This window comes from Perognathus longimembris, chromosome 8 (genome assembly GCF_023159225.1).
Source record: "Perognathus longimembris pacificus isolate PPM17 chromosome 8, ASM2315922v1, whole genome shotgun sequence".
Classification (NCBI taxonomy): domain Eukaryota; kingdom Metazoa; phylum Chordata; class Mammalia; order Rodentia; family Heteromyidae; genus Perognathus; species Perognathus longimembris.
In genome coordinates, this window is record NC_063168.1 from 46,680,866 (window position 1) to 46,694,419 (window position 13,554).

The 13,554-nt window shown below is 43.2% G+C and overlaps 1 protein-coding gene across 1 annotated transcript in view; it reads right to left on the reverse strand.

The window, feature by feature from the left end:
* Prkce (protein kinase C epsilon) overlaps positions 1-13,554 on the reverse strand; it is a 506,658-nt gene that overhangs the window by 83,238 nt on the left and 409,866 nt on the right. Inside the window, exon 11 of the mRNA XM_048352997.1 lies at positions 5,771-5,925. Coding sequence (XP_048208954.1) covers positions 5,771-5,925 — 155 coding nt within the window. The remainder of the gene's footprint in view (positions 1-5,770; positions 5,926-13,554) is intronic.

Consider the following 13,554-nt stretch of genomic DNA (forward strand, 5'->3'; position numbering starts at 1 on the left):
AGGTATTTGATGGTATTTTCTTGGATTCCCTGAGAGCACTTTTTATTTCTACTTTAAGTTCTATACTTTCCTCTGCACTTGTTGAAGTATATTTTTAAAGAGGACAGTAATCACCAGTATGCTTTTCTCTTTGTCTTTTTTTTGTCTTTCTGTGCCAATACTGGGCCTTGAACTCAGGGCATTGTGTTCTTGTTTGATTTTTCCCTTCAAGGCTGGTGTGCTACCACTTGAGTCATATCTCCTTCTCACCCTTTGCTGGCTAATTAGAGATAGGAGTCTCATGGACTTTTCTGCCCAAGCCACAGTACCACTTCCAGTTTTCTGGTTGTTAAGGTAAGAGTTTCATGGGCTTTCCTGTCCTGTCCTGGCTTTGAACCATGGTCATCAAATCTCAGCCTCCCAAGCAGCTAGGATTACAGGCATGAGCTACTGGCTCAAATGCTTTTTTCTGTCACAGGATCAGCCTCAGGGGAAACAGAGACACTATCTATCATTGACTGAGATGGGGATCCTGACCCCAAGAGGGATCAAGAGAAGGGAGCTACAGTCTTATCAGCTCAGGCTATTTATCAACATGTGAACCACTTTGTCAGTAAATGACCACTCCTGATTACCAAACTCATGCTGGCCTATTCAGGGAAATAAGTACATAAATTCTAGTAGAAGAGCTGGAAAATTCAATTTTAACGTCAGAAATTAAATTTATGATCCAAAACTTAGCCTTGCCAGTTCTCCAAAGGAGCCCTCCCCCGCCCCACCCCCCCAGCCCCTCACACACAAATAATCACATAAAATATAGTGTCCAGCTTTGGGATGGTCAGAAGCAAATAAGCATGAACACACATATAGCTGGTGTCAACCTCAGACCAACTACTCTATACAGTGCTTCTGCAGGTAGCTTGGAATAAAAGCCACAGGGGACATGTAGATCCTATGGTCCTCCTGAGTTGTAACATAAGAGGTAAGGAGGAATCAAGCGCCCTTCAGAGTCAAGGGGGAAATGTGTATGTTGTGTGTTAAGAATGCTTCAAACAGACTTTCCAGAAGTACAGCCCTCTAAAGAAGCATGTCCCTGGGCTGGAGGCCTACAGAGATGTACAGAGCAGAATAAATACAAAGCACACATCAACTGTGAGCAGGGGCTATCGTAGAGCACCCAGGTGAGCACTCTCATGTGCAGCTCTCCATTACAGAACAAGTATCATAAGCCAAAGTACAAGGGTGGCAAAGGGGACCTGCTCAATGCACATACAGAGATGCTATGGTACTTAGCGGAAACACCATCTCCCTACATGCTGTCTTGTCAGAGAGGAAAGCTGCTCAGAGCTGGAGCACATGGGAGAGTCCTGGAAACAGAATAAGAATCTTTTTTCCTTTGTTGTAGATGTCTAGTGCCCAAATCACCCTAGAAAATCACATAGATTCCTGAGCCTTCCACCAATCTATGATGAAAAGCTCTCTGAAATCTGCTTTGTTGCTATGACAACACACACACACACAAATCAATGAATGGTGAATAGCAATATCACTCCACTTCAGCAACCATCAGCTCCCAGTCATTCTTTTCTTATCTATAAACCTATCTATTCCAGTATTATGGAACATTTATTTTTATCTTAATTGAGGATTCTGACCTAATCAGGGATTATTTTACTATATTCTGGGAGCCACTGATCAACACAAGGGTCATTGGGAACAAAGACCTGTAAAAATGGAAGAGTTTGGAGTAATTAGAGGGTGGAATATGTGGTTAAGAGAAATGCTGATTAGGGTCAAAATTTCATGAGGGGCCACCAGGGCCCTGTGAGCAAATGTATTAAGTCTGTGAGAAGCACAATGCTGATAGCTTGAGTGTTTGTCCTGCCATATTAATGGGGACCTTTAAGAGGTATTTAGGGCTCAGCCTTCACCAATGGCTTCATGTCATTATCACAGGAGGGGGCTTGCTCTCTCTTGCACTTGTCTCACATCTCCCTCCCCTCCTTCTATCACTCTGCCCTTGGGCCATACGCTATTTTCTACAAATTTTATGAGGCAGCAAGTATGCCCTCATCAGTTGTCAGCATCTAGATCTAGATCTTAGATTTCCGGAACTGTGAGCTGATAAACTTCTCTGTAAATTAGTCAGTCAGTCTCAGGTATTCTGTGATAGCAGCACAAAACAAACACACATGAAGACCACCTCTGGATGGAGAATGCATCCTTTCCTGGTGCTGTAGCAACCCATGCAAGTAGACTGGGGTTGGCTACTATTCCCAGTCACTGCCTGCACCTTTGCTGCACCCAAGCCACAGAGCCAGGTACATAGCAGTGTGAGGGTGAGACAATAAGAAGTTTTAGACCCCAGAGCAGTCTGTGTTTTATCTTTTAGGGGCTAAAGGATAACATTAGAGGACATATAGGAATCTGCTTTAAAAGAGTACTGGACAGGCTGGGAGTGTGGCTTAGTGGTAGAGTGCTTGCCGAGAATGCACGAAGCCCTGGCTTTGATTCCTCAGTACCACATAAACAGAAAAAGCTAGAAGTGGCACTGTGGCTCAAGTAGTAGAGCTCTAGTCTTCAGTACAAAGAGGCTCAGGGACAGAGCCCAGGCCCTGAGTTCAAACCCCAAGACTGGGGAAAAAAAAAGACTTCTGGGAATCAATAGGGGTAGAGAAGGAAGACAGAGTTGAGGGTGGAAAACCAAGAGGTAGCAAGTGAATCATTAGTAAATTGCTATTAAGCAGCTAAGGAAGGAAGGAAGGAAGGAAGGAAGGAAGGAAGGAAGGAAGGAAGGAAGGAAGGAAGTCTTAAAGGTCAGACTTCAAGAGGAAGGGCTCATTTGGGGTTTGGGTGTATAGATATGAAAATCAATGGCACATAGGACTCATTTTAAGTCATGGAATAATTGAAATTGCCCAGAGAGATTACACAGGGTAAGAATAAAGAGGAGTGCAGGCCTTAAGGAAACTAGAATTTAGAGAATGGGGACAATAAGGAAAGGATCCAGCTTGCATAATATACACTGGAAATAGAAATAGCCAAGTAGATGGAAAGAAGTAAGAGATGGGCAAAGAGAGAGAGAGAGAGAGAGAGAGAGAGAGAGAGAGAGAGAGAGAGAGAGAGAGAGAGAGAGAGAATGATTCACATAAGCCAATGGAAGAAATGTGGTTACAGGCATTGTGAGAAGAAGCAGAAACATAAAGGAAGGTTCAGGAGTACTTAGAATATCAGGCTAAGAGTCTAGAGCTGGATTTGAAAAGCCAGTCATGGTAAACAGCAGGAGTTGATCAGCTGATCAGACATCACATTTCCTAGGGCTTCCTTTGCCCTTTGTTCTTACATTTATATCTGAGTCCTGCTAGTAAAATGTGAACAACTCTCCCTACTCTAACAGATGATGTAGGGAAGACATCCCAAGGAATCACAGTTGTTCTTCTTGCCACTGGCCTCTAACCAACTACCAGGTACTTCCTTGTAACACAGATCAACTTTTCAATGGTAGCCTGTTCACCTAACAGAGGTTCACCTATGACATAGGAGGCTATCAGCACTGACAAGGCCTGTGAGGCAGTATGGCCAGAGGCAGTTGGATATAGACAAGGCATAAGGGGAGGGCACAAGCATAGAAAAGCTGGACAATGTCCAGTGACAGTGAGGACTCATTAAACCATAATGAATTTAAGTCACAAAAGTGCCATGGAAAGTAAAGCAGATCTTAGCCTGTAGGTGAATCCCAGTGGACCTGCTATGCCCTCAGGATCTATCTTATGTAAGGAGAACCTATGATCTACCCCTGACCAATAGAACAAGGCAAAGGTGATATGATGTCATGATGATATTATGTTACATTGTAGGGAAAAGACACAGGGAATTTTTCTTTTGAGTCAGGGCCTTGACTCCTTGGGCTCACATGATCCTCCTGCCTCAACCTCCTGAAGTAAATGGGATCATAGGTACGCATCACCCACTTGCCCAGAGTGGGCACCAAGATCTCATGGATGTAGTTAAGTCTCTCAATCACTTGCCTTTGAGTTTAATCAAAATGGCCATTACCTTGGTGGGTCTGATTAGGGTCCTTAAAAGTTCTAGGTCCTCCCAGAAATGAGAGATGTGAAGAAGGAAAGCTTCTCTCTTCTGCTAGCCTTAAGCCTGCCAGGTGAACTCTAAAGCTGTGAGGACGAGGATTCTGCTGTCAGCACAAGAGCTTGGAAAAGCAGCCCAGACTTCAAATGGGAAGGCAGCCTGGCTACCACGTCCACCACAGCCTGCCGGAGCCCTGGAGCGCAGGACAAAGGTGAGATGTGCCTGTTCTCTCCATTCACAGAAGCGTCAAGCTATGAAGTGGGGGATTGTTTTACACCCGTAAGCCTGTGATGATGGGCTATATAGCAACAGAGAGCACCAACTTGAGCTTCCACTGTACAGGTCATGACAGCAGGCTAAAGATCATGGGCTTTGTCCAGTAAGGGAACCACTGACTACATTTTCCTTGCTTTAGGTAGCTAAGAAATAGTAAGAAGAACAGAAGCATGTGCTGAGTTTGACCAGAACCCTCCAAAGAACAGCTAGACATGCTTTCCTTTGCTCCCAGAAGCAGGTCAGAAATGCTTAGTAGAGTCATTAAGTTCTATGTTATATCAAGCTAGCCACTCTTCCATCCAGTAAGAAAGGAAGGAAGGAAGGAGGGAGGGAAGGAGGAGAGGGATGGGGGGTGGGAGGGAGGCAGGAAGGAAAAAAGGAAGGAAGGAAGGAGCAAAGATCAAGTAAATAGAATGGAAAAAATCCCAGCCAGGAACTGGTGGCTCAGGCCTGTAATCCTAGCTATTCAGGAAGCTGAGATCTGAGGGCTGAGGTTCAAAGCCAGAATGGGCAAGAAAGCCCATGAGATTCTTATCCACAATTAACCAACACAAAATCAGAAGTAGGTATGGTTCAAGTGGTAGAATGCCAGCCTTAAGTGAAAAAGCCAAGGTATAGTACCCAGGTCCTGAGTTCAAGCCTCAGTACTGGCACAAAATAAAAAAGAAAAGAAAAAACCTTGAGCAACTTTAGTATGCCTGTGGCTAATTGTAAATATTTACTCCTCCCAGAATTCCAGAATTCCTGACCTCAAAGGAGAGACTACGTAAATAGTCCTACTCTCTTACTGGAAAATGAGTGTGTGTGTGTGTGTGTGTGTGTGTGTGTGTGTGTGTGTGTGTATTTCTTGGAAGGGGATTGAACAGTAATTTAAAAAAAAAAAACTAAGGAATCTGAAAAAAGTCGCTTCCTGTTGGATAATGTCTAGTTCCCACTCCCCACCCCCCACTCTAGATCCTAACCCCGAAGACCTCCAAGCAACTCCTCCTTCCCTGATTCTATCAGTTAGAGACAACTAAGCCAAACAAACTCAGGAAGTGGCAAGAGATTGGAAAGGGGGAGGAAGTCCAGGGCACAGAAGGAAGAAGTCAAGAGAATGCCCTGATCTTCAAGGAAGAGGGTGGGGGAGAAAAAGCAAAACGAAGGTTGCCCCAAGGTCGCTCGGCGCCAAGCCTTTAAATGTTGTGCTTGAGCTTTAAATCAAAGCTGGCACAAACAGTTGGTCAAATCTCTCGGGGCCATTCAAATATTAACATTCACAGTGATAAACAGCCCACCAAAAAAGTTCCTCTGTAAGCAAATTGGAACAAACAACTAAGCTAAAACTGGTTGCTGAGAGACCAGTTGGGCAAATGCCAAAGTCAGTTCAAGTGTCTGGAGATGTTTTTACTTTTATTTATTTTTTACTGTCAAAGAGAGAAGAGGCTACCTGTATATCACTCCATGTTGGTGAAGGAACATGAGGGCAGACGTGACCTCAGCAGCATAGAACCGTGAACGAGGCTCATCGAATTTGCGGGAGCGTTGAATCTGGAACATGAGGTCTCCACCATTTACATATTCCATGACGAAAAAGAGGCGGTCCTGAAAGGAGAGACGAAAATGACACTTGGGTCACTTCATTACAACTGTCGACACAGGCCAGCATTTTGTGGCCTGATGTAAGATAAATCACGAGTGAATGTAAAGGAATGTTCAAAGGTGAGTAGATGCTGGTAACCCATGATCCAGAAAGGAGACAAAGGGATGATTCACACAAATGAGGTGTCATGTGTTATTTCAAAGTCACTGTCTTCTTTCTGTGGCTATCAGCTTGCTCTAGTGGAAGAAGCCTGCAACTGACAGAAAAGAGAATTGAAATTTTGATTTTGGTGGTGATTTGAGGTATGGCTCTAGACAAATCTCTTCCTTTTGGAGCTGCTAAGTACCTTTACATGTGTGGTAGATTGAATAATGATTCTCCAAAGAAATCACATATACTCCTAGATGTGTAAATGTTACCTTATAGGGTACAAAAGGATTGTGTAGATGTGATTAATTTCAAGATCTGAGAAGAAGAGATTGGACTGGATACCAGGGTGGGCCTTTATAAGTATCTTTATAAGAGGGGAGGAAGGGAGGAAGAAGCAATGTGACCCAAGAAGCAGAGATTAAAGAATTGCAGCCAAAAGCCAAAGAATACAAGAAGCACCAGAGGCTAGAAGAAACAAGAAACAGTAAGCTTGAACTCAGGGCCCTGGCACAGTCCCTTAGCTTTATCTACTAGCTTTTTCTGCTCAAGATTGGTACTCTAGTACTTCAACCACAGCTCTACTTCTGGCTCCTTTTGCTAGCTAATTGAAAATAGGAGTCTCATAGACTCCCAGCTGTCATTCTCCGATCTCAGCCCCCTAAGTAGCTAGGATTACTAGGATAAGCCACTGGTTCTCAGCTTGCATAGTTCCTCAATTGTTAGTTTTTAAGTGCCTAGCATCTCTGTGGAGTGCTAAGGGAGCAGACCAGGAAGAACAAGTGATGGCTGCCCTGAAGTCTCACAATCCAGGAACAGAGATAGGGAATGAGCAGGAGGATAAAAACAAAAACAGGATCCCAGTGCCGGGAAGACATTGGGTGCTGTGACAATCTGGAGAAAGGTCAGGTCTGAAGTAGAGGCCATGGAGGATTCTAGATGAAGCCAGGGGGGTTAGAATATGGCCCAGTGGTAGAGTGCTTGCCTAGCATGCATGAAGCTCTGGGTTCAATTCCTCAGCACCACATATACAGAAAAATCTCGAAGTGGTGCTGTGGTTCAAGGGGTAGAGTGCTAGCCTTGAGCCAAAAGGAAGCCAGGGACAATGCTCGGGGCCTGAGTTCAAGCCCCAGGACTGGGAAAAGAAAACAACTAGATGAAGCCAGGTCTTGAGAGAAAGAGAGGTGTATGTGGAGGGGGGTGGGTATGGAGGGAGGTCCAAACAGAGTGAACATCCTTACATCCTTAGGAGACAGAAGTGACCAGATCATCTGGGGAGGTAGGTTAATGAGAGTTTGAGGGGCCAACCAGCAGACTGCATTTTTAACATTTAAATATAGTCTAAGTGAAGCTTCCTGGGGAGATGGCTTTCCATCAGGACTGAGTAAAATCTACTATATGTGATAGAGAGTGTGTGTGTGTGTGTGTGTGTGTGTGTGTGTGTGTGTGTGCGCGTGTGCGCGCGCACGCGCTAGTCCTAGGGCTTGAACTCGGGGCTTTTGTTCAAGGCTAGTGCTCTGCTATTTTCAGCCACAGCTTCACTTCTGGCTTTCTCTGTGATTAATTGGAGCTAAGAGTCTCACGAACTTTCCTGCCTAGGCTGGCTTTGAACTGTGATCCTCAGATCTACTTCATTCATCACTTTCATAAGTAAACAATTATTAATCCTAACTGCCTTAACCTCAGAATTATTTAATTATGGAACTTCTCTTCCATCTGCTTCTCCTTCAAGGTCTGCTTTCAACTTTTATCCATATGTATATGTGTATGTGTGTGAGTACTAGGGCTTGAATTCAGGGCCTGGGCACTAACCCTTGTCTTTTTCACTCAAAGCTAGTGTTGTACTACTTGACCCACAGCTCTACTTCTGGCTTTTTGCTGATTAATTAGTGATAAGTGTTTCATAGACTTTCCTGCCCAGGCTAGCTTTGAACCACTGGCTTTGAACTGTGTTTCTCAGCCTCTTGGATAGCAAAAATTACAGGTGTGAGCCACCATACCCAGATCAATTTCTCCTTTATACTCTGAAGTTCAGGTTGCCCTCTGAGTGTCTGTCCAGTCAACCCTCCCCATACTCATACCCTCATTTCAAAAACCAAAGCTTAGGACAACACCACAAGTGCATGGGCATTTCTGAAGGTTGAACTCAGGTTCCCATCATTGTTAAAGCTCTACAGAGATCCCACTGCATAGCCAAGGGTAAAGATCACAGATTCATCCATTCAGATTCTGTCTTGGTATTTTATATCTGGGTAGGACTATACATTATTCCTTTTTCTTCTTTTTTCCTTTTCAGGGTTTCCCCTGAGACTAAGAGCTCTCAAGTGTGCACATTAGGATCACACCAAAGCTCATGAGAATATGGTTCCCTGGGATCCCTCACCCAGAGTTTCTGATTCAGAAGATCTGGGGTATGGCCTTAAAAAAAAAAATCCACATCTGTAATGAGTTCCTAGGGGATGCTGCTGCTGCTGGTTTGAAAACCATTCTTCGAGAACCACTTCCCTGGAATACTTGGGCCAGCCTTTAACATGATAAATATAGCTGCCTTATTCCTTTAACACTGCCTCCACCTAACTGAACCATTCCATCAGAAAGAACAAGTGAAATATGCCTACTCCATTGCTCCCAACCCTGACCTTGGACTGTAGCAACAATAGACGGCTTCCTTAGCTATATTTGAAAGAATCCAAATCTCTTAAGAAACTCCCCCCTTGGATGCTTTTTATTCTACCAACACTCCACATGTAGTTCTAAAGAGAGAGACTGTGGAGTAAGTAAGAAGAGGTCCCATGCTGACTTCTTCATTCACTGGCTGTGTGGCCTCTGAAGAATGACTTTATCTCTCTGGGCTCTTTCCTGCCTCTCACTTAGGCTTTCTGCTCCAGCTGTGAAGTACTAACCCCGCCCCCCACACCCCGCCCCAGGCCTCGGCCTCCCCTATGGAGTACTCTCATCCACACCCACCATTTCCAAAGTCCTCTTCAGGGATGACTCCTGCATGTAGAACCTCTCTGTCTTGGGATTATCCTCTGAATTCCAGACTCATGTCTGACCTCTCTCCAGATGCCTGAAAAGCACTCAGTATAACATGTCCCAGCACATTCCATCACTTTCAGCCAGTTTCAAAAGCAGGGTACCCAGGAAGCCTCCTTACTCTTCTCTCTCCTTCATCCTGACATGGGTCACCAAGCTCTACTGCTTTTGCTTCTTGTGCTTTTGTACCTCTCCAGTTCTTTCCACTGCCACCACCTCCATGACCACTTCCAGCTAAGCAACAAGCACTTCTTGTCTAAACTCCTGCATTGCCTTGTTAGTAATGCTCCCCACACTTCTCTAGGCCCCATCTAAATACTGGTCACACTATAGACAGAAGGACCTTGCTGCTTCAGACGCATCTCCCATCTTTTTCTTACTGTATTGATTCATTCTTTTAATGGCTTCCATTATTCTTGGGATAAGCAGAAGACCCCGTAATGTACTCAAGGCCTGTAGAATCTTTGGAGTCATCTTCCCTTTACCTATCCCCCATTCCCTCTGCCCCAGGGTGTTGACTCATGTTGTTTTTATTACTTGGAATGTTTTCTCCCTTCCTCTCCCAAAATGATTCCCTTACTCATTCATCCCCCAGATTTCAGTACAGCCATCTTTTCTTGGAGGAAACTATCTTGAACTTCATTGATGAGGTCAAATGCCCCTATTATATGCTACCTGCCTTGTCATAGCCAGGTGCTACCTATTGACACCAAAGTAAAGGCCAGTGGAGGTTTTAATTAAGTACAAATGAATTTATGATTAGACCAGTATAGTCTATATGATTGATGAAGGCAGGAACTGCAGGTAATTCTAGTGGTTTAGTTTTTGTTTTATTTCATTTCGTTTTGTTTTGTTTGTAGTACTGGGCCTTACTGCTTGCTAGGCAAGCAATCTACCACTTGAACCATGCACCTCTTTCTTATTTATTTCCACCCCCCCCCCATCCCCAGATAGGATACTGGAAAGCAATTCTCCTATCTCTGCATCACCAGCTGCAGCTTCTGGCTTGCTTTTCTTTGTTTGTTTTTGAAGGAATTAAGAGACCCTAAGGGGAAGCTGCTGTAATTCCATTTAAAACTGTATGGGCACAAGAACAAAAAAAAAGTTACAGGGCTGTAAGACAGAAATAGAACCAAAGGGAGACCTAATATTTGCATCCTCAAGTTCTTACTGTTGAGTGAGTTAAAGCTGATCACCCTGCGGTAGGATGCCTTCTGCCTGTAGGATCTGGGGAGAGGTGACCACTTAGACCACTGCAGCACGGGGTGCCAGCCTTGGACAATTGTCTGGGCCAGAGGAGAGTTGTCTTTACCTCCCAATTGAGACAGTCAGCCTGCTGAGGAAAACATCTCATGCTTCCAAACAACCCCAACCCAAATAAGCTCAAGCCTGCATCTTACCTGGCACTCAGTAAACATTGTTCCTTCTACTCAGCATTGTGAGAGGAGCAAGTTCAGTTGCTTGAGTTCTTTATCTATCTCCAGTAGCTAGGATTGAGCCTAACATGTGGCTGCATCTGAATATATCTGCACTAGGGACCTGCTTTCTTATTCTAACTTTTTTTTTTTTTTGGCCAGTCCCGGGCCTTGGACTCAGGGCCTAAGCACTGTCCCTGGCTTCTTCCCGCTCAAGGCTAGCACTCTGCCACTTGAGCCACAGCGCCGCTTCTGGCCGTTTTCTGTATATGTGGTGCTGGGGAATCGAACCTAGGGCCTCGTGTATCCGAGGCAGGCACTCTTGCCACTAGGCTATATCCCCAGCCCTGCTTTCTTATTCTAGAACATCCACCATAATCAAGACTCTCATTGCAAGCCATCCAAAAGTAACCCAGCGTTGGTTTCCCATGTTATTTCTCTGGTCAGCCTCACTTTGAGCCATTCTAACATTAGCCCATTTTGACCTTTAGCTTTAACCTTCTTTCTTCTCACTATAGCTCCCTTGTCTCAAAGCATAACCACCCTTTTTACATAGTAGGCATGTTCTAGGACAAGATAAGCTTTTCATCTTCCCTCCCTCTATTCAGTGAGTTTGGATTACTGCTGATCTCCAACACTTAATACATTTGAGAAGAGTGTTTCCATGGCCTGGGAGAGAGACCTCAAGTCATTCTGGGAATGGCTTAATTATATAAACTGAAATCAAAAGACAGTTGGCAAACCCAGCGGCTACTCATTAATCCCCTCTTGGCATAGGTAGAAAACAAAAAACTAACTTCCTGGTAAAGTAAGCAAATATGTTTTCTGAGGTAATCAAAGATTTTAAAAGCTGTATTCTACCTCCTCCTCCCTTAATCTCCCTTGAATGTCTAAAATGTTATGGTCTGTGATAATAAGTAAAATAATCAAATTAGGAAGGAGATTAGGTGTCATGGCCATTTAGGGGAGGAACCATTAATAATGACCTACACGCTGGGAAGTCCACACCATGAGGTCAAAATTCCCATTGGGCTCCATTTTTTCAGAGAACTATCTTCCTTGAAGGGAGAAGCAGGCCCACCCTGTTCATCTTTCAAGGTGTGATGGATAGATAGCCAGAGGCTTCCTCCTGGCAGCACTGCATGTCCTGCGATTAAGTTTGTTTGGACACATATTCTCCATCATTTGTTAGCTGTTTATATGTTCAAAGATTCTATCGCCTTCAGTCAATTTCACATGAATGCCCAACAAAGGGCTAGATTTGGAATCATCTGCCTTTGATGCACCAGTGACGACATGAATGAGTTCTTCAGTGTACCTAAGGGAATCATGGGTCCCTATTTCACATCCTTTTCCTTTTTATATTTTAGTTTTTTCCTTTTCCTGGAGATAGAACCCAGGGTCTTATCTGGTCCCTGGGCAGCCGTTCATTCCACATTCTGAAACACCTCCTTTCCCCTCCACGTCCACATCATCTATCAATTCAACAGTCTTTGCTGGATGCCTAGCCCTCAGCGAGGTTGCTGGAGGAAATCTGAAAAAGGATAGAAGTTACAGCTTTGGTTTCCAGGAGTTAGGAATGGAACACAGGAAACCGCAGAAAGCAACACAATATACTAGATCACTATGTACTGAACTCTCCAGTATCGACTCAGATTGTGAAACTTTCAGATCTGGCTTGTCTCTTCTTAATCATTTCTCATCCAAGCCTTGTCACTTATAGATAATCAAGATGGAAAGAGTCATATGAAAACTCTTTTTACAGGTTTTCTATAATATAAATGTATTGATGGAACTGGCATTCACTATTGGGATTTGGTTGGAGCCACCCTGAATTAGAGGAAAGACCACAATGAAGTAAAAGTCTTAGACAACATGACGTAGGGGGAGGAGAGGAGCAGACAGATGAGAAGCACAGCCCTGAAGGAGGGAGTAGAAATGAACAAGACAATAAGCAAGGAGCAAGATAAGATGAGTTTAACAAACAAAATAAACAAAACAACAACATCCACAAAAATTGCCATTAAGGAAATAATAAATAAATCCAGGTTATAGGTGTGAAGGCAACAGACTGTGGGCAGAGTGAGTTTTGAAACTCAGGTAGGAAATAGAGAATACCAGAAATGTTGTGAGTTGTTAAGGACTGTACTGGAACTGATTTGAAGGAAAGTTATTCTTGAAGCAATGAGATATATATATATATAATATAGCAAATATTATTATACATAACATATATAATATATTATTATATATTAAATATTATAATATTATATATTACATGTATTATGTATTATATATTACATATAATATATTTTATATATATTAAAATCACCTCAGTTTTCCCTATTTTCATGATCCTAAATGTTGTATTACCTTAATTTTTTTTTATGGTACTATGGATTGAACCCAGGGCTTTGTACATAGTGGGCATGAGCTCTACCACTTAGTTATATCCCCTGTCCTATTATCTTTGAAAAAATAAAAATGAGCCACTTTCTTCCTTGCTATGCCACTTCCCTGGTAAAAACAAAGGAATGATCAATCATTTGGGGAAACTTGACTAAGTTGAGTTTTCCCATTATGGAATCCTAAGCCACAAAGAAAGAACAGTCTTGACTTCAATAAACAAACAGTAAACAACAAGAGGGACTCCCATGCTTTGTAGATACACCCTTCGTGGACACAGCCCGATACTGTGCACATTGCTATCACAGGTGTTCTCACTGTGCACCCCTGGAAGGCTGCAGCAGATATTTGAAGATTCTCTTTTTTTGTTAACTGGAGACTTAGTATTCAATTCACAGAGAAGGAAAGAGTCTTGTCTGAATGATAATAATACAAATATAATAATACAAATATTTCCATACAATAGCAATAATAATCAGCTGTCCCAATGTTATTCAAAAAGTGATTTTCACATCTTCTCAGCCCTTCTCTTTTTACCTGCCATTGTGAAAGACCTTCTCAAACATAATGATCTGTTGTAGTCATTCACTAAATTTTTATTGCAACCAAATTCCTACAGCAATAACC